Consider the following 26,032-nt stretch of genomic DNA (forward strand, 5'->3'; position numbering starts at 1 on the left):
GACATTTATGAGATTTGACCAACTAATCTGATACTAAGAGTTTTTTCCAAGATTGTGCAAAAGAGGCATTACTATCAGTGACTTAATATACAATATTTGAGGTTGCTTTGTTGCAGCGTTACTATGAGCCGTCCTGAAGGCAACAACTGCGTCAAAGCACAGAAGGAACCAGAAAAAACAACAGCGCTTGTCTTATGTTGCAAAGATTTGATAGCTGTCATTATGTCTCAAAAACATAGAGATCTTGCAAAACTTCAATTTTCTATTATATTTGAATTTTCCATTCACATGCAATGTTTTTATTGAAAAACATTGGGTTAAAGAACAATGTAAAATCTTTTTGTGGTGCATACACGTGAACTGGATATCCAGAAAATATTAAAAAGTGTTCTTTCTTTGCTAGACACCCAAACAACAGCTGATGAAATAAAGTCCATAAAGAAAGGGATACAGTCTGTGAAGAACTGTGTTGTGGTTGATACTGGAGACACTAACAATGTCGAGAGGATTTCATTTTAATACAAAATATGTTGCACTCTGATAAAGAACAAATTGTGAATCCAAGTTGTTGAAAAAGATTAATTTTCAAGCTTTGAGCAACGACCTGTGACCCTATAACATCTGGAAAAGACTAAAATCGGACATTGTTAAAATGGCATGTGAAAAATATGTTTATTCAAACAAGAGGCATAAATGGTCGAGATGTGCAAAGCTTTGATTACTTGCAAAATGCTACAACAATTAACAAAAAGAGACAATAATGCTGAATTTCAATAGTTTATGTTTTATAATGTTTTTCTGTATTTTGTTAATTCTGACTGAATGCATTTAGTACATTTATTCCTGTTACATTTTTTAAAGCTATGTTTAATTTTAGTTTTAAGTAAGAACCTGTCACCTTTGATTAAAAAAAAAAAATACTTTTATAAAACACATTTGACGAATAAAAACAATTATTTTTCCTGGTTTTTAAAGCACGTTCAAACGTCTCGCCATTGCTGATAAATCTAACAGCCTGTAAAACTCATTACCTAAAGATTATGTAAGAACGTATTCATGAAAACATTAAAAAAACAAACAAAAAAAAAACATTCACAGAGCCTGAACGCTGACTACACTAAAAGGAAATGCATAAACATACAAGCGCGCGCACGCTCGTACTGGCACGGGCCACTCACGTAAACACGGTGACGCAGACATTTACTGTTTAATCTATTTAATTGAACCCGACTTTGAATAACTAAACAAATGAGGAAATTCACGAGGGGCACTCGATCCCTTCTTGGATAATGGATTGGAGATTCCTTTCCCATCGGGGCATTTGGGGGAAACAGGGCCCAGTAATCTCTGAATTGATGAGTTGACTGCATCAAATTTCTCCACTAAAGAGCTGTTGAACCCCTGATACAGTGCTGGTAGGTAGCCAGATACTCAATTTGCAGACATAGGCACAACTGCAGGCTTTCTCTAGTTTCACTATCAGAATGGCAGGGAACTGCAGATACTTTGAGGTGAACCGGATATCCCCTGCTTGTAAGATGCGCCGTTTCGCGGACCAACAAAACAGACCTAAGCTCCGTGCTCTGTAAGGTGTGAAATTTATTAAAGTCCTGCTATTTATATATGAATTGTCATAATTACAGTAGGGAATAAATAATACATAAGACATTTTCCACATAAACAAACATATACACCCCGTCCCAATTCCCCAACTCCGATTTCTACAGCTCATCTTTGAGATGGTTTCCGGTACAACAAAGCAAACGAGACACATTTGAGAACACACCAAATGCATAGAAGTGATTGGACCCCTGGGTACCATTTTAACATGATATCTACATTTTTCAAGAATGTACAAAGTCCCCATGCCCAGCGCCTTCTTTTATGTCCAAGAATCGGATTTGTATAAAAATAAAGTCTCCACATTTATGGATCATAAACGTTAAGTGTATATTTAAGTATATTTTCTTATATACTTAAGTGTAGACATTTGGCAACAAACAGACATTTAAAGAGGTTACGCATTGAACTGGATTTTTCACCTGATCATGCCAAAAGTGATAAAGTTAAATCAGAGAAGTAATGATGGGATTTGAGCAAAATATAAAATAAAAAATAAATAAATAAAAAATACAAGTGTCTAACGTCTAACCTTATCAGTTCTTCCTCCACTAGCTAGTTTTTGCTTTAAAAGACTCCAGAGTGGCATTTACAAAGAATAGATTTAGAGACAAATTGGTAATTTGCAAACATTATGTTATAATGTTTTAAATGGATAGTTTTTTGTTTGTATTTTTCTCTTATTAATCTGGCAGCTGCAAGTGAGATCTGACCAGTGTTCTGCTACTTCACACAGACACCGCCCCCTTTGCACGACTCCCGCATTTCTTCAGTCCAACAGAACACGAAAAGAACGCCAGCAGGAGACAACAAAGTCAAGTTTCTCGCTGTCAAAATTAAAACTGCCCGTGATCCACTTCGTCTAACCAAGACGCAGGGCTTGCGGGAAAATCCGGGTACCCACCGCTGCTGCCAGTGGAGAGGTCTGAGCTGGGGCCGTTGGCGGCCCCCATGGAGACTCTCACAGAGGGGTTGACGCCCGGTCCGCCGCTCTGAGTCATGATGGAAAGGCCCGAATCGGGGTAAACGAGGCTGGTGATGAGAGGCTGGTGTCTCGGCAGGGCGTGAAGGGACCCTGGCGACTGGGGGAGGCCGTAGGGGCTGCTGGAGCGGATGTCGTGGAACTGGTCCTGGGAGGGAAGCGTGCCGTGGTCCAGCGGGAAGGAGCTGTGGTTGTTGCCGGTTTGGCGTCCTCCTACAGCTGGAGAGGACTCGCTCAGGCTGCTGTAAATGCTGTTGGTGTGGCCAAGCTCTGACATGGGAGGTTCATCTGTGCAACACGAATGGGGGGGGGGGGAAAAAGAAGAAATGGTTGGTTTTACCTAATTTTAAGTAATTTTAAGTAACTGAATACCATCAGTTTCTTGTATATTTCTCCTATACACTGAAGTGTAGGCAAACACATGTTCATTAGTCAATCCGATCATTGGGTTCAATCACAGGCTAAACTAAATCTGTAAACTAAATTAGTTTGAAGTCATTGAATATACTTGCAAGACTTGCAAACATCAGGTATTCATAGAAGTAAACTTTTGATACAAATTTAATTTATTTTAGAAAAAATATTGGACTGCATTCATGTTGCTGGGGGTGGATATTTTTAACATTTTTAATGTAGATTCGTATCAGAGTGGCAAATTGCTTGGCTACTGTAGCAGCTTCTCTTACATGTTTCTGTCTGGCAAAAGCAGAGTCGTTGATGATTCCCTACGTTTGGGTATCGTAACTTATCTGACAATACGAGCTGCGTTCTTCTGCAATTATGACTGACACTGGATGAAAAACTGGATATGCTAAAGAATATGGCAAACAAAGTCACTGTTTGGTCAGTCATTACATTATGGATTATGCTACAAAGAGCAGATTTTGCATATAACCCTTTCATTTTGTCTAAAAATGTTAAGAAAGGTCATGTTTGCTAGTTAAAGTAATTAGAGGAGGTGTTATTTTTCCCCCTTTAATCTATGTCTTTGTGTAATTAAAATCTCTTTTTGGCAAAAAAACACAGTGTTGAATGCACTTTTCTTTGTTTCATGTGATGTTTCACAACATCTCACATCTTCTCTTTACTCCAACAACACGAGATTTTTTAAGCCGACTTTGACTTCATGACGATATTTGAAACAAACAAAGAAAAGATAATCCATTATACTACAATGCTTATTCTCACTACTGCCTTTTATAACTCCATTTGCTCTACATCTGCACTTCCGCGACGTTGTGCGAGATGCTTCGTAGCTGGTGCTGCATTCTGTTTCAAATCATTTTTTATCTTTAATTGATTTCTAGGCAAATGCAGCGATGGACTGTATCTACGAACCTTACGGCATACGTCATACACAATAAAATCGGTGAAACAGCAAATATTTTGCATAACCCTGAAAGAAAAAGGCAAGTCTGGATATTAAAAGTGTTCACTGTTAATACCAAAGAACTTCAATGTAAATAACGCCTATGTTTCAGTCTCCTTGTCTCTGAGATATGCCATGTGTCTGTACCTTATTCTTATTTGTAAGAGACTAAACATACCTGTGAAGGACACCTCAGCGTCGCTGTCCATGCCCTCCTCCTGAATGCTGTTATTGTCTGACTTGGAACTTCCTCGTGACCTCTTCATGTTGCGGAAATATTGGCCCCACCTTTGCCGCCCGGCGTCCTTCTTCAGTCGCTTTTCTTTCGCTCGTCGGTTCTGAAACCAAACCTGAAGGGCGAAAGAAACGCGATGTCAGGAAATGGCAAATGTAAAGGTAGATGACCAAAAGATACATGGGAAAAGGTCACTTGATTTTCCAGTGGTGATTTATCAAAAACAAACAACAAAAAAAATGTAAAAAAAAAATTATTTCATTCCTTTTACAAAATGAATCTCTTGATCTGAAAGAGAAAACAGTCAACCTAGTGATTTTCACACCGTAATGATCACTTCATGCTTAAAAACCAAGACAAGAATATTGACCTTTGACCTGGGACCAGTTTCCCCCCTAAATCTGCTTTATCACATCATTAATCTTGACTCCTTCTTGACTCCTTAAATCATTTAAAACTTTTTTTTTCCCGCATTTTTGATCCTAACTCATCCCTGCTTTCGCTGTAACGTCTCAATTTGAACTGTCCTTACTTGAATCCTTAATCTCACACTTAGCAGTAATTCATTCAGGTCACTTGCGCACAAAGCGTGCAACTCGACATTCTTTTTAATGATATTCCACCCCGCGTGAACCCTCTTCACCCCTTCCCTTTTACTGAATAATGAGGGGCATTTTAGTGGCTTCTGTCCCCAGTTTTGTCCTTGCAAATAAAACAATATATACGACTAACACCTACAGCAAGCGGCGGCGAGGCTCCGCAGTAGCGGACAATATGCGAGGGGCCCTCTCAGTATTGTTAACGAGACTGCACTTAAACAACGCCGACTTTCATGCCGACTTCATTTTACTACATCAGGCCATAAATCCCCCCCTCCCACACCCTCAACACTTCCTCTTATAAGTTTATACGCACACTTGTTCGTACAGTGAGCCTGTGCCAGATCAGCCTCAATTGTCCCTTGATAATGAAGTCAGGACACTAATGGAGTAGCTCTTAATAGAGAATAATGTACTGTACCTGGACAACCCGCATGTCCAGGCCCGTCTCTGACGACAGCTGCTCCCGGACGTGGCGGGCCGGTTTTGGAGAATTGTTGTAGGCATTCTTCAGCGTCTCTAGTTGTTTAGCAGTGATGGTCGTCCGGGGCCTTTTTGCCGTGGAGTCTGCTTCTGTAAGAAACACAAGCGGTCTTCCGGTAACTCTAAAAGTAATTTTTGCTTTGTAAGATTTGTTTTTATTTGCTCCAGCATGAAACTAATGGAGACGAATGCAACAGTAAGCAGAAGAAAAATAAGTAGACACAAAGTGAAGCAGACATAAATGCTCTGTGGGATTTATGTTTTTTCAGTGCTGCTGTCACAATGAAAAGCTGCCGTTGAAGTTGACGTGAGAAACTCTACATGGCCATCCTTGGTGTGCAACATGCTAATAAAAGCATATAATCTCTATAGCCGCAAGAAGATAATATGTAATATACAACTTTGAGAATTTACAAAGCAGGATAAGTGTCTCCCTGTTTGTGAACTATAGTAATGCAATGCACACACACTTGCTGCTTGTCTGAACATCTGTTCCAAAGTGCCTGCAAAAACCATCATCCCAAATGGACGCCGCCTGAATAATTGCACCATGTCATTAGCAAAATAAACGTGTGTATTTTTTGCAAAAACTTGTGTTAACTCCCCGCATAAATCAGCAATGTAAATTACGGACAAACAGATGGAGAGATAAAACCCTGACCACGCTCAGCCTGCCCAGGCCTGGAATGAGCCTGTTGGGATTCACAAAAGTGTGAGCTAAAGAAGCGCTGCTGAAATGAAAAAAGGGATATGACTGAGAACCTGCTCCATTTTAAATCACGTTAAATAAAGTATTGATCAGCGCAATGATGTGTTCACAACCGACCACAGGAAAAAATAGCTTATTTATAGTGATCTACGGGCACCTAATTACAGTGTGTGTTACTTGTAGAGGTTCTTGGTAGCATATTTTGAAGGTTGGTTTGAGTTTACAAATTATTTGAAAGTTTCAAAAAATATATATATTTGGTGCAGCTTGTTTGAAACTGTGCATACATAAACTTTAATTGAGACACAAACAACAGAAATAATTAAATTAGCTCGAAATTGAAACTCTGTTCATGTCATTTTCAAAATATGAGGGATTTCCTTTAGTGTATTCATCAACACTTCCTGTTGGACATGCTGGTTTTTTTCCCAGGCGCCCCAGGCGATCAGGAGTCCCCAAACAGTCGCAAAGCTTGCTCATAACTTGGTCAAGTCTTGCAAAAAAGAGATCATCTTTGTGCCCTGGATGAGCCAACAATTCCCCTCCCACGCAGATCAGCCTTTCTAGGCTGTACTTTTGACTCCCTCGCAACCTTATTTGGGGTCACAAAAGTTATTAGAAGATAATCCTTAGAGCGCAAACTTATAACTCCCGCTCCCTCTCGTTCCCCCTTTCATATTTTCTCAACTTTCTTCTGTTTAGTAATGACTGATTTGCTGAAAATGATGCAACTACCGCCGGCAGGTCGCAGTTGCAAACGAAACTCTCCGCCGCGCCAAACATACAACTCCAGGTGCGAACATCGCCAAATGTGCAGCACAGTATTTCTGACGGCACCGTTTGCGCATGCGATTGTGGAGTCTGTCGGCTCACCTCTCTGCTTTGCGGTCTCATAGTCGGCCTTGCAGACCAGCCTGCTGTCCTCCATCAGGTAGTACTCGTCACCTGTGGCCAGCTGCCTCTTGCACACGATGCACGCAAAACAGTGCAGGTGGTAGACGAAGTCCTGCGCTCTCCTCACCACCTGGGTGGGCGGGATCCCCTGCTGACAGGCCGCGCATTTGGTGCCAAATCTCCTTTTGGACACGAGAGGCTTCCCATTAATTAATTAACTATTTAATTAATTAATAATGACAAAAAATTATATCAATAGTTATACTCATCATTTAAAGGAAAAAAAAAAAAGAAAACAAGGTAGGGAACTCACTTAAAGAAATCGTCTTTGCAGTAGACGTTGTCGCCCCTGCTGAAGCACTTGTCCGCAAGCTGCGCCTCACAGTCGCTGCATTTCAGGCACTTGCTGTGCCAGTGGCGATCCAGCACTTTGAGGATGAAGCGATCCACGATGTGCTGATTGCAGCCTGCGCACAAGGGGATTTCTGTCGGAGAAAAGGCAAAGCGGGAATCACGGGATGTCGGGTGACAACGGCAGGGAATGTCTGTAAAAGAAAAGACGTCCGTTTCTATGACATGGCACGGCCTTCCACGGTAGATCGTGACAAATTCATTCATTCATTCATCTTTTTGTGAAATAATACAAGGATACGTATGAAACTGCATGCTTTATATAGGAATTGTATCCCGCAAATAGGTCTTTGTCAATGATAAAATAAGCCTGAATTCCTGCATAAACGTCAAGACTAAATAATAGAAAAGGATAAATAAATACATAGATAAATAAACGAAACCCAAAGTGCATAAGACAATATATATTATGTCTTAACTATTTGTTTTTGTGGCAGGTGATCGAGAGAAGCTTTTTCGATGATTGGTCATGTTTAGTTATTTACTACGTCACTGGCCTGCGATATGACTAAATATATTTTTTTTCCAGTGAAAATAGCCTGTAAACTCTTCGAATGATGTCTCAGTTGTTTTTATTGAGAGATGAAATCAGAATAATTCAGTTAATGCTGGGATTACCTCAACGTTTGTGACTGCTTCATGTGTTTTAATAATAATAATAATAATAATAATAATAATAATAATAAAAGGGATAAAGACGGTTAAACAAATAACAAATAAATAAAATTCAGATGGGATACTTTCTAAAACGTGCAGGAAACATTTCAAATTTAATTGGGCTTGAGGATACACTGTTTGTAACTTATATTAAATTAAGAACTGGATCCGACTAAAACCATAAGGTGGAGATTTTCACGGTTAAACAAAACGATCAATGCCTTTAGGAACAAGTCACATTTTCCAAGGTTTAGTTTTGTAAAAGTGCCGGAGGAAAAAGTCAATACCTTGCAATAAGCAACCACTTCAAACCTTGATACCGCCTGTTCTTTAACATATAAATCTACACCAAAAGAACTGAAGCAAAACAAAGATGCCCGAAATGCCAGATACGATGTTATTCGGCCTCTTTATTACTAATTAAAAGAAGCTCAAGCACTTCGTGCAGCCCCTGCAAGGAGTCGCGCCGCTATTGTTCTGCGGGAGGACAGGTCATGAAACATTGAGGAGCCATTTCTACTTGCATCAGCAGCAGCAAGCGGCGTCAGGAACAGGTGTATCCAGGTCATCCATAATTTAGAGCAGCTCGGTAAAACTAGAAAGCTGCAGGCCTGTGGTCTCACGGCTTACACCACTACAGGGGGGAAAGCAGTTTATTACCCTATACATGCAACACCAAAACTGGAAAATTAGGAGAAAAAAAAATTATAGTAATATATAGTTTTTGATCTGATGTTGTCGTGGTAAGCCGTTCTGAATTGCCGGAAGAACACTAATTGAAATTATAAATGGTCACTTTTCTACATGACTGAAGTTGTGCATCATATAATAAACTTTTATTATGCAAGAAAATGATGATAATAATAATAATAATAATAATAATAATAATAATAATAATAATAATAATAATAATAATAATAATAAAATAAATCCGGAGATTCAAACTGTGACCAAACTGACTCATCTGAATTCAGGTAGATCAAAGGTCAAATGTTTATCCTATAAATATTTTTGTCCCAACGTGCAAAATGACATGTCCTCTCTGCTCTTTAAGCTGTTGTAATCGTACAAACTGATCCTCCGGGAAATGAAATACCCGAAAATGTACAATATGAAAGATGTACACACCAGTTTAATAAACTAAACGTATCAAGACGTCTCCCACCAACCCATGTCAACAATTTAGCAGATTGAGTCATACTTTACAGAGAAACGTTTGTTAAATAACGAATATTTAAAAGACGTAGAAATCGTGCCTGTAGCTTTTACCTTTCCGTAACTCCTCACTGTGTGACAGCAGAGCGAGGAGCATCTCCGTGTTACTTGGTGCCTCTTTGGGACAGTTACGCTCAGGATGCCCTTCCATACCTCATGATTTACGCCAAAAGTAAGGCAAGTCTGGCTCGAACATCCACACGCACACGCAGATATACACGCCAAACCTCGCGCGGCAGGTGGTTTCAAAATTTGGCCAGCAAAGAGTCCCGCACCAAAAGCTCGCCAGGGCGCAGCGGAGTTTTTTTTTTATGCTTCACTGACTTTGAGCCTGTGCCGGATTACGCTGGCTGCGCCGTTTCCTGGGCGACAGGCTGATAGATCAACATCATCCACCGACTACCTCAACCGGAAGAGGAATGAGCAGGAGGCAAGAGGAGAAGAAGCTAGCTTCGACGGTCAGAGACGCGTCAAACCAAAGCTGCTGATGAGAACAGTATGGATCAATGATTCTTTCTTACATTCACATCTTATTTTGATTTATTTGCCTAAAAAAAAAAAAAAAAAAAACAAAAAAAAACGTCGACGAACAATCTATTTTTCTTTAAATGTTCAAGGTCATATCGGGCTAGTTTGATTTGTAATCAGTTTCACTGTGGGGAGTTTTACCTGGACGTAAAACAGAAAGAATGAATTGTCCCATGTTATCGTTTGAAGAAATAAATCAGTAAAAAAAAAGTGTCAATTTTGTAACGTCAAAAAATGACACAGTTTCATGCCTACGAAGCAATAGGAAAGGCAGAAAAAGGTAATCAAAACATTATCGAAATTATGTAAAAAATTTAAAAAGAAAAAAAACTAACTAACTACTACTACTACTATTATTATTATTACTACTACTACTACTACTACTAATAATAATAATAATAATAATAATAATAATAATAATAATAATAATAAATAAATAAACAAATAAATAAACGAATTAACTTTAGAAGGAAATATTGCAAATTCAACCCACAGGACTTGTTTTATGTTAGCATTGTACAAACTGTAAACAATTGGTCCAAACATCGTGAGAGCAAACTACTTATAAGCGAAAAAATAAAAACGCTAAATAATAATAATAATAATAATAACAATAATAATAGTAATAAGTGCTATTATTATTATTATTATTATTATTATTATTATTATTATTATTATTATTATTATTATTATTCAACTAAAACCTTTGACATAATCTACAACAAATATATATTTTTAAATCCAACCAACACTCATGATGCTACTTCTTCACGCAGGTGAGCCGAGCATTCAGAGACAAGTGTTTGTTTAGGGGAGAGATTGGCTGTTCAATAACATGTTGATCGGGCCAGCACCCCAATGAATTTTATTGACACTGATCTTTGGCACAAAAGAGAGCCTTGGGAAATCACGGGTAGAGCCACAAACCGGCCGGGCCCGCTGATGAATCTAAAATCAATGCCCCATTTGCCTGCATTTCCGAAGTATATGAAAGGCGTTTTGGAGAAAGGTGTGGGGTTCATAGGTCCCACAGTTACTTTTCAGCTTTGTGATAAGATATTTCTTATGTCATATTGATCGGACGCTGTTGAAGGAGGAGGGGGTGAGTCAACAGTAATGTGACAACAAAGCCATAAAATGGCCATCAGAGTAATGGACAGTCAGTTGGGGAAAGTTGCAAAGACGATCAAATACATCCGGCTGTTTTATTTGGTTTTTGTTTTAATTCAAATCGACTAAAAAGTGATATCGTTCAAATCGTTTCAAAAGTCGGTGTCAGAGTGTATTTTCCATTCTTTTCGTATTGTCATTTACTTTGACAAACAAATATATATATAAGTTTAGCACGCGAGGGGATAAAACAAGTGTCGAACACACAACTTTGATGGGAAGATCATACGTCTGCAACAACAAATAATTTATCTCTTTCCTTATTCATCCCAGCAGACCTCAGGTGTTCCACCTGTCAGACCAGAAATGGGACACCTGTTGAACATGCGGCCTGGCTGCTGTGCGGATGGGAGCGGCTTTCTGCGTCTGCTCGCTGTCTGTCGCTTATGCTGTCCGGCTCAGAGCCTGCTGCCTTTAACCGCAGTGGGTCTCACTGCGCTCCCGTGGCGACTACAGGCTGTGGTGTGAAATGACAGCCGCGGCGCACGGCATCTGGTCGTGCGATTCTCCAACAATGATTGCTCATTATGGATTCATAACGTCTATTTTTTTTTCTATAAATAAGTATCTCTCAGCATTTTTATTAATTTCTCTATTTGTACAAGTTTGGTTTCTTTGGATATAATGAAGTGAGACGTTTGTGGCCCATGTGTGATTTGCTGCATTATTCACTATTTCATATTCACTTAAAGACTTCAGTAGGCCCAAAATGAACACGTGAGCTTCAAGAATATAAACCTTGTTTCTAATTAAATCTAATCCTTATCAATTGTATAAAGGAGATGTGACTTACCTTGACCCGAACTGTACCGGGAAAAATTTCCAGAATTTTGACAGCTTGACCCTGGGTGTTCAAGCAGCATCTTTGAAGAAGTGTTAAAAAAATGTCTCAGAAACGACGCGCCCTGTGATTAAAATAATAATAATAATAATTAAAAAAAAATCAGAAAATCTGCGAAAGGGATCTAAAAATCATACTTTCTTTGCGGCGTATCCTCTTTAGACTCGGTTAAAGTTTCTTCTCTTGTGGGTAGAAGAAAAAAAAAGTTTAAAAGGAAAAGGAAAGAGAAACAATAAGAAAAAGATGGCCTTTTTTTCCTTTTCGTCACCCACCCAGAGCAAGATTTCTTCAATATTCACGAAGTAACTCGTTGGCGCTAAACCCCGGATGATGGCTGGGCTGGCAGCAAGAAGTGTCTGACCACGAGCGGCGTCAGCTGACACGACTGCGAGCCTGCGCTTTCCCACTTCCAGTAAAAATCTCCGGCGGGCAGCGCTGCCTCTGTCCAAGGTGCTGAAGGAGGAGATCCTCCAACCTGACTGCGGGGGCGTGTGTGCTGCTCCATCACCCCCCGTGGCAATCTTTAAAGCTCGCTCACACAGAGAGCGGTCTGCTCTTGCCCTCCCTCTCTCTTTCTCCCTATCCTTCTCTCTCTCTCTCTCTCTCTCTCTGTCTTCTTATCTTTGTTTTGTTTCATGTGTCAGTCTTTCGAGACGCACGACGTGAAGGCTGGACGTTGTCGTTATGCGTTCCCATCTTCCCGTTTTGTTTGTTTGTTTGTTTGTTTTTAATACTACATGGCTTATTAATGATAGGAGTGTGTTGTGTGAGTATGCTGTCATCTTGGCCAAAATTACCAAACCGGTGAGCTATAATGACAATAAGCTTTGTCGCATGTCTTTTTTTTTTCACCATAATGATTAGATATTGTCAGAGCTCGTGTAAGTGAAATCAGCCCATGCTTAAAAGCTCTGGGCTTAAATAGGGCCCCCAAGAAACCATCCAATTCTAATTACTCCTACGGAAATCCATAATAGCATATTGCCTTTTCATCTCTCCTATTTCTATTTTCTAACAAACTATTTTTACACATACACTTACCCCTATTATTCATTTATTTTATTTTATTTATTTATTTATTTATTTATTTATTTATTTATTTATTGTTGTTGAAAATTGTACAGTAATAAAATGAAAATAAACTAATTTGGCCAATTATTATAGTTAGTTTGAAGTTGAGTGTTTTTGATTAAATGACTATTGAAATACGAAACATTCAGACTTTTGACTGAGCCAAAACAACTACGAGCAACACATAGCCACATTTTGGTACAGTAGCCTATGATTAGCATGTTGATGGCAAAGCAGCAAACTGTTGATTTACTAATTAACTCTGAGACGTGCTATTTGCAATGCAAGCAATATTTAGGTCTGCATTCTTTAAGTCGTGTCTATAAATATGCGCCAAAATCAAATTCTGCTCAGGACCCCATTAAGTCTTGGGCATGCCCTGTACTGTAAACAAACACACGCGTACTCAGAGCCGCCTAGTTGGCTTTGTGCCATGTTTTACTCATTTGCCAATTATTATCGTAATACTGCTTCTTATGTACAGCTTTGATTCAATTTTACTCGCCCAGCACCCCAGCTCACCATTGGTGTAAGCCAATTATAGAAGTACTATGCTGTTCATTAGTTCGCTCAAAGCAATTAGGGCACCAGTCCTGCAAAAACATGAAGAAACTTAATTCTTTGTCATCAGTGGATCTCTCTCTCTCTCTCTCTCTCTCTCTCTCTCTCTCTCTCTCTCTCTCTCTCTCTCTCTCTCACTCCCTCTCTCTCCCTCTCTCTCTCTTGCATGAATGGCACAGGAGGGTGATCCTCTCTCTCTCCCTCCACACTCCTGCCTGAAATGATGCTTTATTAGTTATGGACTCTGGACTCAATATTGAATAATTAAATCCAAGTTTGCCCATCATTTGTGACTCTATTTTAGAACAACATCAAAACTACTTTGTTTTCACAGGTAAGATAACAGTGTTACAAATCTAAAGAAAAATGTCTATTTAAAAAAAAAAAATTCTGTCAACTTTGAAACGATGCAGTTTAGGCTTAAAAATGTGACATCAAACTGTGAAATGGAAAGTAGAAAATGTAATACAGATTCCATTAACAACAGTGCAATAACACTAACTAATAATTAATGCTAATATACTTCAGCATTACAATCCACTTTTGTTCTAGCTCTACAATAACATATTTTCACTTTTCCAGCCACATGGAGGATCATCCAAACTCAATGACTGGAAATATAAATAAACAACTGGAGTGCTTGGGGGCATCCCCTAGGCCATGCTGCCCTGGGTGGTGAGCCATTTTCCCAGTATAATAAAAAAGACACCATCATGTCTGCCATCATGTCTTATGGCGTTGTCACGTTGTTTAGAGACACTTCCTCTTGATAGCTACAAGAAACAATAGAGTAAAATGATTTACTCATTTACAATAAGCAAATCTTACAGGTAATATTATATTATTAGGACTGTATCAGTGTGTTTTATTTTTTTTCAAGTACTAGGAATAATTTTTGTTTTCAATTTCAATAAAAGGAAGAATTTTATACAGTACATTTAATTTTTGCATTAACAGCTTGGAACCGTGGTTTACGGTTATACGGTTGTTGGGAAAGTCATTAAAGTCCATGCACAGTTTGAAATATTGTTACTTTTATAACTTTCCTTTTTCCTACAATTAATTGGTTAAAACCATAACAAGACTCTGATCCTTTCTTGTTTGTACACAGCGAATTATTTGGAGCATCATCCAAAATGATTGGCAAGGTGCTAACCCACCTGTGTCCCTCTTGAGAACGCAGCTGCGTTGGGCAATTAATTGTCCTCCATAAGGACTCTGCCTTTTGCACCTCTGAGAACTTGATTTCTGACCCCGATGAGCTGGATCAGCGGTCTCACGAGTGTTGTGTGGACAAGGACCACTTCAAAAGAACAAGCGGCGTGTCTGAAATTGAACCTCTCGTCCCTGTTCTAAGAAGAGTCACTTGCTATGATCGAAATGCTAATATTTAATAAAATCAGGAGGCTTCTGGGGTAAAAGCAAATATCAGAAACAGGATTGCATATTTCCATGAGTGCATTCATTTAGATAAAACTTGTTTTTTCATGCAGGAGTAAGAAACTCTATGTTGCCTTAAAGTAGAAATTTAATAATGTATTTCTGAATTATTAGTTGGTTTTGTAATAAAATAAAACAGTCTGAACTATCCCTGAATTGACAGGAATGGTGAACATGGGTTAATTATTTGCTACGTTTGTAAATGAAAAGAACTCAACTGTAGATGTGCCTTTTGGAAATCATTACAACTAAATATTTTTTCTCCAAACACACACACACACACACACACACACACACACACACACACACACACACACACACACACACACACACACCCACACGCACACACACACATACAAAAAAAAAAGAAGAAACTAATAAGCTGGGGGTGTAAAGACAAAACAGTTTTACAATGACCTAACTTTTATGACATTTCTGTCTTTATGTATATGGTCAAAAACAGTGATTGTTATATGACTTACTATTAATTATTTTGTATTTAGCTCTTAAAACAGAATGCCTTAACGTTTTGTGTGCAGGCCTTAACATTTCCTCTTGCATACTTAACCGTGCACATGTACCGAATGTGCAAAACATGTTGTGTGTGTAACCGCTCAAGACTCACCAAGACGGGGCGAGCTGGGGGCCGAGTGTTGCTGCATTGGGGTCTGTGTGCACCCATGCCACCCCTCTGACACCAGGCAGCCATTGTGCTTCTGTCATGATCAATCATGTCCTCCAAAGAGTGGTCTTGTCCGGGAGGGAGGGGACCAATCACACGGCTCATTACACAGGCTTGGTCACTCTTACGCGGAGTTCAGTCCCCAGACACCTCGGCCTGTTGCTGTTTTGGGGAGGAAAAAAGGAGGAGCACAAATATGTGTGAAAGGTGGGGTAAAGGAAACTGAGAAAACGTAACACAAGTTCTTTATTTTATGGTGACTCTTAACGCATTGATTTGACTGAATCAGTTTTCCTTGCGGTGTCAGATGTCAAGTGGGACACAATATTCCAGCGTGAAGGAAATGCTGATGATTTTAGTTTTGTAAACACCCACCCTTCTTTGTCGCCTGAGTAACCAGCACATAGTTTTCAACTATAGCGGGCAACTCTCATTGTTTTAAAATGGCTCCATCTGGCAAGGTTTCACTGACCAGGCCAGCCGAGGCTGGCAGCCCGGAGCAGCTGGCTAAACTGTCCAACCGCTTCTCTGCTTGGCCCTCGCACTAACCGATACTCTGCTGGCTTCGGCCTGCAAACATACACAGACAGACAGACACACACACACACACATGCCCAACACCACACAAGGCTAACTGTCCACAAGCCTACCCGTCTTGGGGGTCAGATGGCTAAAGCAGAGGGGAGGGGATATAGTTGGGACGGCTGGTGTGGGGTGGGAAGGGTGACACCATTGTACGCTTTTGTTATTCATACATGACAACACACACACACACAAAAAAATGGGTCAAAATGCTTAACTTGTTGGACAAATATCCAAAATGAATTTTGAATAGTTGGAGAAAAGACTTCTACCAAAGAGTGATCAAAAGTTCCTCTACTTTTAGATCACAGAGGATTCTCACTAACTATTTTATCAACTGAACAGCTGGCCCTTAAAGAGCTGACTGCCCAATAGAGATTTGAGGACTTGTGCATGAGGGTGTACTTTCCTCTGAAAAGGCTGCCACCTCTGCCCAGTGTTAACCCCTCTGAATATTGATATGCTAATGATTAACAACACAGGGAACAAAGCTGGACTGCTACCACTGGAAACCACTACAATGGATCCTCAGTCAGTCTTTGACACTTTTACCACCCAACATGTGCCTTTTGATTCATGCGCAGACAAAAAGGCCAGCAACTGCTGATCTATTTAGCCATTCACTTCCGATGACCAGTTTAGGGTCCAGACCTGTTATCCTGTTGATTTATCCACCTTTTCTCTGCATGACTGCCATTACAGATGTTGACTTGCTGTCAGGTCTTTCCTGTTTGTAGGTGGAAGATTTTTATCTTGCCATCTACACTGAATAGAAATAGAAGATTTTAACATTTCCAAATTGGAATTATTTTATCCACGAGTTTTGTTTGAAGAACAAATAAAAGTCAGTGATTACCTTCATTTGCGATGGGATGAGTGAGTCAAGTCTCATTACAGAGAGCTGTGTCTTCTCTTTTGAAGAGCATGAGCTACAGTGTTGTTATAGATAATAGTCATTTATTCATTCATTTAGTCATTTTGTCATCCCTACTAGCATTAACAAAAAGGAAGAATAAACAGCTTGTAAAGTTAAGAAGTACTTTGCTTTCAACACTGTGCTCATAAGCTCTGAATCTTAGAATAGACAAGCTGAATAGAAAAGACCAAATATTTTAAAGCCTTCCTTCACGACTTACATAAACAAGTGCTAATTACTATCAATTTCATCAAATGACCACCTATTGTGTGTTATGCTTACTTTTGGTCTTTTTGTGGTTGCTTAAAATTGTACACCTTCCTGAATTGTAAGAAATACTCAAATTTTGCAAACTTTTCATTTTCTTAATCTATTTGTGAGACACATTTACAAGAAAAACAAAAGCAAATATTTTAACAGACAATAGTTCCTTCAGGTAACACAAACTTCATTGATTTAGGTGAGAATCTGTTTTTGAACAGCTCCGTTAAGCTCCTGTCTCAGCATTTCAATCAGGTTGAAAATGAATCCAGGACCTGTGGCTGCATAACAACCCCAACCATCACACCCCCACCGCCATGTTCAACAACTGGTTCTGTTGATATGCCGTACTTTTGTCAAATGTGGGGACGTACATGATGACCAGACATCATTACTTTGATTTCATGTGTCCAAAGTACATTATTCCAGAAGTCCAGTAGTCCAGTCAGATACATTTTAAAGCTTTCAGCCTTGCTGCCTTACATGTCAATCATTCCAGACAATCAATATATACTTAAACTTTAACATCTGAAAACCTAGCAGAGACCTGTACAGTCTCGATGAAGTGTTTTTCTTTAATTTCACTGCAACTTTCAACGCTCAGAGAAAACAATAAAGGAACTGTTGTTTGTTGGTTCAAAGTAAGATTTGCATTTCGTTTGGAAAATATGCTACTTTATATATATATATATATATATATATATATATATATATATATATATATATATATATATATATATATATATATATATATATATATATATATAAAGCAAAATGTAAAAAAGAAAAATCATGACATTTTCTATAAGGGTAAGATTTGTTTGAGAAGGTGGCCTACTCCTATCATCTCGAGAACTCCTTTAGTAACAAGGCTCTTGCCTTACCACCCACTTCCCCTACACACACACACACACACACACACACACACACACGCTCACACACACACACACACCACCACCACCACCACCATCGCACTGTGCATTACTTTTAGCTGTACAAATATAAGGTCCGGTGATTAATTATTTCAATTAAAAGTCTTCTCTCTTTCAAATATTGGCTTTTAATGAATAAATTCTTGGGCTCTAACCAAAGTTTTTAAGTTACTTCAATTAATCTTTAAAAGAAGAATATAAACATACATTACAGACTCCTGTGTGAAATTATTTATTAGACTCGGAATATGTCGAAATGGAAAATTTAAGTCTGCTAAAAACACTACAATGTCTTGGAAAGGTATCAGTACTCCTAATGCTTTTCACAGGTTTTCATATCACAAATACACACTTTGGAGTAATTATTTAATAGTAATCATCTTAAAACATTAAGAAAGGTGATCAAAGAACTAATATCAATGTTGTTGTTTTTTTAATTTATAAGAAATTAATTTGCAACAGAACGTCAATGGTTATATCTGAACTCTAATTGACCCTTCCCATCCCTCTAACTGAAATCTGCACCCATCCTCCTCCCCTCCTGAGGATCTCCCACTTCATAGACTGCTGGCTCCCCAGTTTGAATTCAGATAACAATGATAGATTTTGCTTTCTTGAAAAAGATGTTTCAACTTGCCCATTCATATTTTTGCAACAGCGCCACCACTGTCTGTTGTCACTAGTTTGCTTCCACCATCGTTATGGTTTTGACTCTTTTATCATTTTTGTTTTGCCATCACAACGTGGAAAAACTGATTAGTGGCTCTACAAGCCAGCAGTGACCTCATGGCTATAATCTATCCATTGGAAAATTAATGGATTTAATATCAGTAAATTACATGCTGATTAATCATTCTCAATGTCAGAGCCAGCAAGAGACCCCAGAATGCCATTAGTATCACAGGGGTCAGGTGTTTTAAAGGCGGCATTTATCATGATGTCGGGTTTTGATGTTATTGCCAAGCAGGTTGGTGGACTCGATAAATGAGAGAAAATTAATCGTAAAAACTGTTTGCAGTCGCTGGGTCTGCTTTTTTTTATTTATTCCTGTTGTTCTCTTTGTGTGCTGACCACGGCTGCATCAGCTTCAAGCTGTCTTAACAGGTTTAGTGATGTTCGCATAGCTCTGATGAGGGAACACATGTTTTTCTCTTTTTCTTTTGCCTTTCTTTCCTGTACTAAACAGAGGGGGAGGCTGGGTGGGCGGTGTGGGCTAAACATCGTGTGGATAAGAGGCTGCCCGGCACACGCCTGCATGACGGTCAGTAATCCCACAGTCTCAGACTCATGACCCACTTTCTTGGAGGAGCATACTGCGGCAGCAGCCTCCTCTGACCCAGGAGGTGCCTCCAGACGCAGGGCGAACGGGTGGTGTAGCCCTCCAATCCCCTTTAAGACAAAGAAAAAAAGCAGACTCCTTTAAAGGATCCTAAAAGCCACATAAGAGGTTCAGCGACACTAATACCTTAACTTGATGCTCTTATAATTTATGTCTGTTAAATAATCAGAGGTGATAACAATCCATTGCTTTTAATCAAATGGCATTTAAGCTTCAGGATTTTGGTAGTTGTATTGTATGCAGATGATGTTCTGTTTTAGAGGAAGATTCATAAAGGTAAGAAGAAATAACAGGTGCTTTGTTAACCTTGTGCTTGTTGGTACATGACTCTTAATCAGATGATCCTTGATTCGATCTTTTGTGTCCTACAACTAGATATCGTTAAACTAATAACAGCACGTAAGCTTTTTAGACATTTACTAATTAAAGCAATGACTTAAGCAAAGATCATCCATTAATGCAAACAAAAAAATATATATAAAAGAACAGCTTCTTCACTATTGTGTCTCATCCCTTAAAAACATGCTGACCGGCATCCTGGCACGAGCCACATACAAATGGGTCAGCGAATGCTCAATTAGTGAACTGAATCATATTAGCACCACGCATCTTAATTTTATATATGCGCCACCTGCCGCGGGCCTTGCTTTTTTCGTGGCGTGAAACACCACAATACACACCGCTCTTACTTCTCTCTCTTTATCTTAATCCCTGGCAGACTTTAAGTGTCTGGCATCGGGGTAAAATCCCAAACTGGAGAGGAGCGTGTTTGGAGACCTAATCCCCTTACCCATAGACTCGAGTTGCCCCCAATTCACCTCACACAAAGTAGGCCAAGAACAAGGAGGCACAACAGAGAGGCACGCGGCTTCACAGGGCACGGCTTTATCGCAGTGCTAGACAAACGGGCAAGAGGGACACAGACCTTTGCACACACGCACAGAAGGACTCACGGACAGATGATGCGTAATCTGGGTTTCAGAAACAGAAACAAATGTGACCTTACGACTTACAAACACACACATTTCCTGCTTTAACCTACTTCAACGCTCATGAGGGAATAAAACAGATCATCTACTCTTAGATGTGTCCGTTGCTCTTTTCTCTTTATTGTGTTATAACTTTGAGCACACACAACCTTAGAGGGAGACAATGGCATGACGGTAAGAATTTAAGCTGTGAACACAAATCAGTAATTATTACTGTCAAGCCTACATGATGTTGGAACCTGCTTGTTGAAGGTGTTGTTAGTGTATATCTGAAACTCACTAGTTGCTTGGTAGGTGATCAACTTAAACCATTAGCCTCAAGGGGTCTAAACAAGTGGACACATGCGGTTTTCATAATATGTTTTGCTAGACATGTGAGCTCTTATGACCCACTGGTAAAGCTTTGTGTAACTGAACATGGTTCAGGGGCGGACTGGCATGAGGGACGTTTCTTCGGCTGGTGGATTAACCCATGAAGAAGCTGTCTGAGAACACTAATTGTTTTGCAGCCTCACTGTGCTTCGATTTTGTGGCATATAAATGCCTTCTTTACCTCTCCTCCTCCTCCTCCTCCTCAGAACAGCAGATCACCTCAGCTCAGGCAGGGTCAGCCGATTGACAATGAAAGGCGAAGATCAGAAAAACTCATCTTATAAAAACTGCCAACAAAAACTCTGCAGCACTTATGAAAGCTGAAAAGCCTTGTCTATCCCTACTAGTGCCACTCAATTTTAACTTTTCAGTTGGTTTCTCACATCCAGCAGAGAGATGCGCAGTGCTGTGGCTCTGGCTCGTCATGCATGGCCAGCCCATAGTGATGCGTGGCCTTAAGCAGAAAATTATTTTCCGTTAATACTGATTTGGTGGAATTTGGGAGAGGAGGCCAAGTTTAATTGGTTCAGTTTAAAAGCAGTCACTGATAATTGGCTATTATTTGCTGCGATTTATTTGTGAACATTCTGAGCTCAAACACAAAGATTAAGTATTGCATCATTATGTAGCTGTAGCAACACAACAATCAAACTATGACTCATACTTTGCACTTTTGCAAAAAACAAAAACAAAAAAAAAAAAAACTAATTTTTTAATATGGTTTTTGTAAAAAAACAAACAAAAAGAACAGAGCAGAAAGTATGACATGGTAATACAGTAACACCCTAATACAACAAATTCACCACAAAAACTAAAGATGCAAAATGACAGAAAGATAAGTAGTAAAGGAATCCCAACATAAACAAGGTTGAACAAAACTCAGATTTGAGTTCATGTTACATTTTTCTCAGAAAAATTTTGTTTTTAATTCAAGATAGATAAAATAAGATGATTAGCTAAAGAAGATATATTTACAGTCAGCTTTCCCTCCTCATTACCTAAGGAAGTGAATAGGAAAGAATACTTCCTCAAACCAGTGCAGGTGGGTGGAGACAGAGGACCTTAGGAAAAACAGCATTACTCTTGGACATTGTCTCCCAGCTTATGCATGAAGTTCTTACTCCTTCACAGACAGGAACATCTGCATCCTAGGTGTACAAAAGAGCATCAATGCAGGTCCTTCCTTCCAGCAGCTGTTAGACTTTATGACCATCACTGCTCCCAACAAACTTAAACTACTACAAGATTTTTTTCTTTCCTTGGAAGTACTTCTTGTTTTTTTTAATGCACAAACTATCTGCACATGTTGTAACTGTAAAGTATTTTTTTTCTTACATTGTAAATTTACCCTTATTGTAGTTTCTTATTCTTAGTTTGTCTATCCTTAATATTATCATCCCATTTTGCCTGTTGTTTGCTGAGTTTCCCCAATGAGAAATAACAAATTCTATTCTATTCTATTCTACTTCATGTGAACTTCACATTTTGCACTGTCCAGCTTTTTCATCCTGAAACTGGATGGATTCTAATTTATTTAAAGATTAAAAGGTAAAACAAAACTAGTTTAGTGTTTAGCTTTATCTGCACATGATTTAAGTCTTAAATCGTTAAAAGGTAAAATGATCTCCATCGTTTTCTGAAAGGGAGAATTTTATTTTGTAGGTGAAGAAGAAAAGCACTGAACTTCCACTCATTTGAAAGTGCAAAGATACTTTACTGATGTTCTTCTTTTCTTTGCTTTTGTTTTGAATACATTTTCTTTGTTTATGTTTATTTTTTAAATTCTTTTATTATTACACTACATTCAATAAAGTCAAACTCAACACTGCCACCACCTGGTTGTTTGTGACAAATTTAGGCAAGAAATGTTAAATTGACACTATGGTGAAAAAAGTTTCCACAATGTATTAGCTTATATGCCATGTATGTTTATTTGTCAAAATACAGGAAAAATGTGTGTGTATATATTGTAAACACTGCAAAATCTGAAAAAAATTCAAACACTTCCTAAATGCTGGGGTGAAAGGGATTGGTGGAAACTGAAGCATTGTGTTGGGGTATTGCTGGAATATAAAGGGCATCCAAACAAGGTTTAAGTGCAGGGATAAGAGACGTCAAGTTGAACTATGAAGTAGAGGCTTATCCATTTCTTTTCCTCTTCCTTTCGCCCCTCCCTCTTGCCCTCTTTTATTGTCTTCTCAAGCCCCCTGTGGTGATTTCAGAAAAGATTAGGGCTGATTTTTCATTAGGCAAATTGTTTTCTTCTTCCTACCAATTGTTAGACTGATTTATAATGAGTTAGCCACAGATAATAATATACTGGTAATTTTGTCTCAGTTGTAGCTCTGGAAAGGAGTTACCTCTATATTTTTAGAACAAATGTCCACTTGTTAAATATTATGTTAATTTTTCATCTGTGACAATACATCAATTTCACGACAGCCTATGTTTGCCACTTTTTAAATTAGTTTAAAGTGATCTTGAAAATACATTTCTAAGCTCATAATGTAACCATTCCTTCAAAATATGAAAAAAAAATAACCATTGTTTTCCAAAAAAAAAAAAAAAAAAGAACGAGCTGATGACAAGCGGCTTACAGACTGATTTCACAAAATAATTCCAATGTGAGTGTGTAATTTATATATTTTTTAAATTCAATTGTGTTTTCTTGTACAATGACAATAAAGGAATTCTAATTCTAAGAAAACATATTAAGCTACACATAACCATTTGTCTTCTTTTACAAGTTACAAGTTACAAGTTAAATCTGCTCAAAATGGCAAAGTCGTCTGTTGAAGCTGAAGAGAGAGTTTTCATATATATATATATATATATATTTTATTATTTGTTGGCTTTTTAGAAAATATGTTATTATTTCGACTGCACAAAAACACACACATGCAAATAAACAGTTATTGGAGGGAACAGTAAGACGTCTTCAAAGGGCTGATTTAGTGTAAAAAAACAACAAAAAAACAAAACAGTATCATTGTGAATCTCAGTGCGAGAAAGCAAAACAAGTCTTACATTTGCTAAGCAGCTGAAAGCAATATTTTCTGCCTCGGATGCCAAAAGAATCCCTTTGGGTAATATTCAAAGACTGAGAATATCCTGAGAAAAACAATAAAGACAGTTCAACTTCACCTTCCATAAAACCAGATGGCTTTGTTTTTGTAAGCTGAGCCGCCCACAAAAAGAAGAATAAATATGAGTTGCTCAGTTGTAAATCTAAATCAGCTTACCTCAATCTTATTTTCCTTTTTTGTTTTTTCTTTGTTGCCTATAATGAGATGTTACAAACACTGACTAAGCACTCAATCCATCTAGGATTAGAGAGGGGAAAAAGGACAAGTGAAAAAAACGAAAAAAAAAAACATGTTTTTGTTTTTGCTGTGGGAAAAATTATTTTGATGCAGGTACCCTAGGAAACTACTGCCATTATATTAGAAGAACATAAACAAACAACTAAATGTAATCATATTCAAAGCAGAATATGGTTATATTTATCCACACTCTGAAAAAAAAGAACAAAATAAAATAAACAAAAAAAACAGCTTTTCAGGAAAGATCATATCATTTTACTCATTGTGTTGCGCTCAACATTCTTCAAATAAAGTATTTGCCATCAGCTGTCCATTTACTCGACAAAAACACATTAAAGAAGAAGTCGGTTACAGCTATGGCAGTTCAGTAATGTGGATTTGTAAACGAACATCTTTTGTTATTTTTAGATTTCACTGCATCTTTTAAAGTGAAAAGAATTTAGCCTCGATCAAAACATAAAACCTGTCCAATACTACCCTCGTGTGGTAAACTGTAAGTACTACAGATGCTTGATATGAACGAATATATTTATTGAATTTGCAAATGTTGTTGGGATGATTTTTGCGAACAACATACATATTCTTTTCGACCTTTTATTACAAAACATATAGTTTATGGACATAACCTCAACCTTTAACATGTATTTGGAAGAGTTAATTGACAAAGTAACCCCTCTAAGCATGATTTAGTAAGAGCATAATCTGTAGAGAAAAAATGCAACTCTTAAAACTTAATATTCAAGAAATATCTTAAATTTATGTGCAAAAGAAAATGTATTTTTTACCTTTCACTTATAAAAGTATTTTAATTTGAAGAAGAGGTCAATATGTTTTGCCATTTTCTTTTGTCTGGTTTTAATTGTTTACTTTTAACATGCAATTATTATTATTATTATTATTATTATTATTATTATTATTATTATTATTATTATTATTATTATTACATTTTGTCCAGTGTATTTTTTTTCCACTTATTGTGCTCAAATCATAAGAAAGGCCAAGCTAAAGGCGAGTTAACATTCACAACAGTTCCCAGATTCTTCTACTTCTGTCAGTTCTGTGCTTTTCTACTGTGAAATCCCAAACCAGCTTGTTTTTGTTAAATGTAACCACTGGCACTAACTGAGTCAGAGATTACATTTAATTAAAATCACTCCAAACTCTGAGGAGTTGCAATTGGAATAAACTTTGGAAAAATGTCTCCCACTGACTCATTTTTGAAGACAGGATAGGTTTAGAATTGCAACACTACCTTCAGACGTAAATGGTGCACAGCCCTATAGGGAGTTGGGGTTGTAACATTATCCCTGTAAAACATTATCCATTATCCATTATTATTATCCATTACCCATACCAGCTAGCACATAATTTCATTAATTTGATTAATAATATTACAAAGGCTTTCTTATAAAAGTGTCTGGGTGTGAATGTTGTGCTTGTAATAAAAATCTTTCTGCTGGATTATAAAACGTTGACAGACAAAAATAAAGATATAAATATGAATGTTAAATATATGTTTTTAAAAAGTGCTTTTAAAACATATTTTTGTTGGGATAACCTTAACACCCTGCTCTCTGCCTTTGCCACACATTTCTGAACACAAATTGTTTTAGTAGTGAAGGATAAAGCACGATGGTAAAGAAAACATATAAAATATATTTTCTGGTATTCCTAGTTTGATTTAAGCCACAACTTAATGATAAATATTACGTTTGGACATACAGTTTCATTTTCGTTTTGTCTAAAAGGATCTAATGTGCTTGTAAAACCATGAATAACTCGGCATAACAACAAAATGTGAGCAAACTATCCAACACGTGACGTGGCTGAGGGGGAGGGGCTACGTGCGTC

General features: G+C 38.1%; 1 protein-coding gene across 1 annotated transcript; it reads right to left on the reverse strand.

The window, feature by feature from the left end:
- Positions 1-297: 297 nt before the first annotated feature.
- lhx3 (LIM homeobox 3) lies at positions 298-10,183 on the reverse strand. Its single transcript, XM_014999821.2, has 6 exons — positions 9,229-10,183; positions 7,205-7,376; positions 6,871-7,073; positions 5,227-5,378; positions 4,150-4,321; positions 298-2,890 (listed from the first exon to the last, which is right to left on the reverse strand). Exons 1-6 carry the CDS (start codon positions 9,323-9,325, stop codon positions 2,457-2,459), a joined length of 1,230 nt encoding a protein of 409 aa, XP_014855307.1. The 5' UTR covers positions 9,326-10,183; the 3' UTR covers positions 298-2,456.
- Between the last annotated feature and the right edge of the window lie 15,849 nt (positions 10,184-26,032).

Source organism: Poecilia mexicana, unplaced genomic scaffold (genome assembly GCF_051168715.1).
Source record: "Poecilia mexicana isolate PSO_F unplaced genomic scaffold, ASM5116871v1 scaffold_12, whole genome shotgun sequence".
NCBI classification, from domain to species: Eukaryota; Metazoa; Chordata; class Actinopteri; order Cyprinodontiformes; family Poeciliidae; genus Poecilia; species Poecilia mexicana.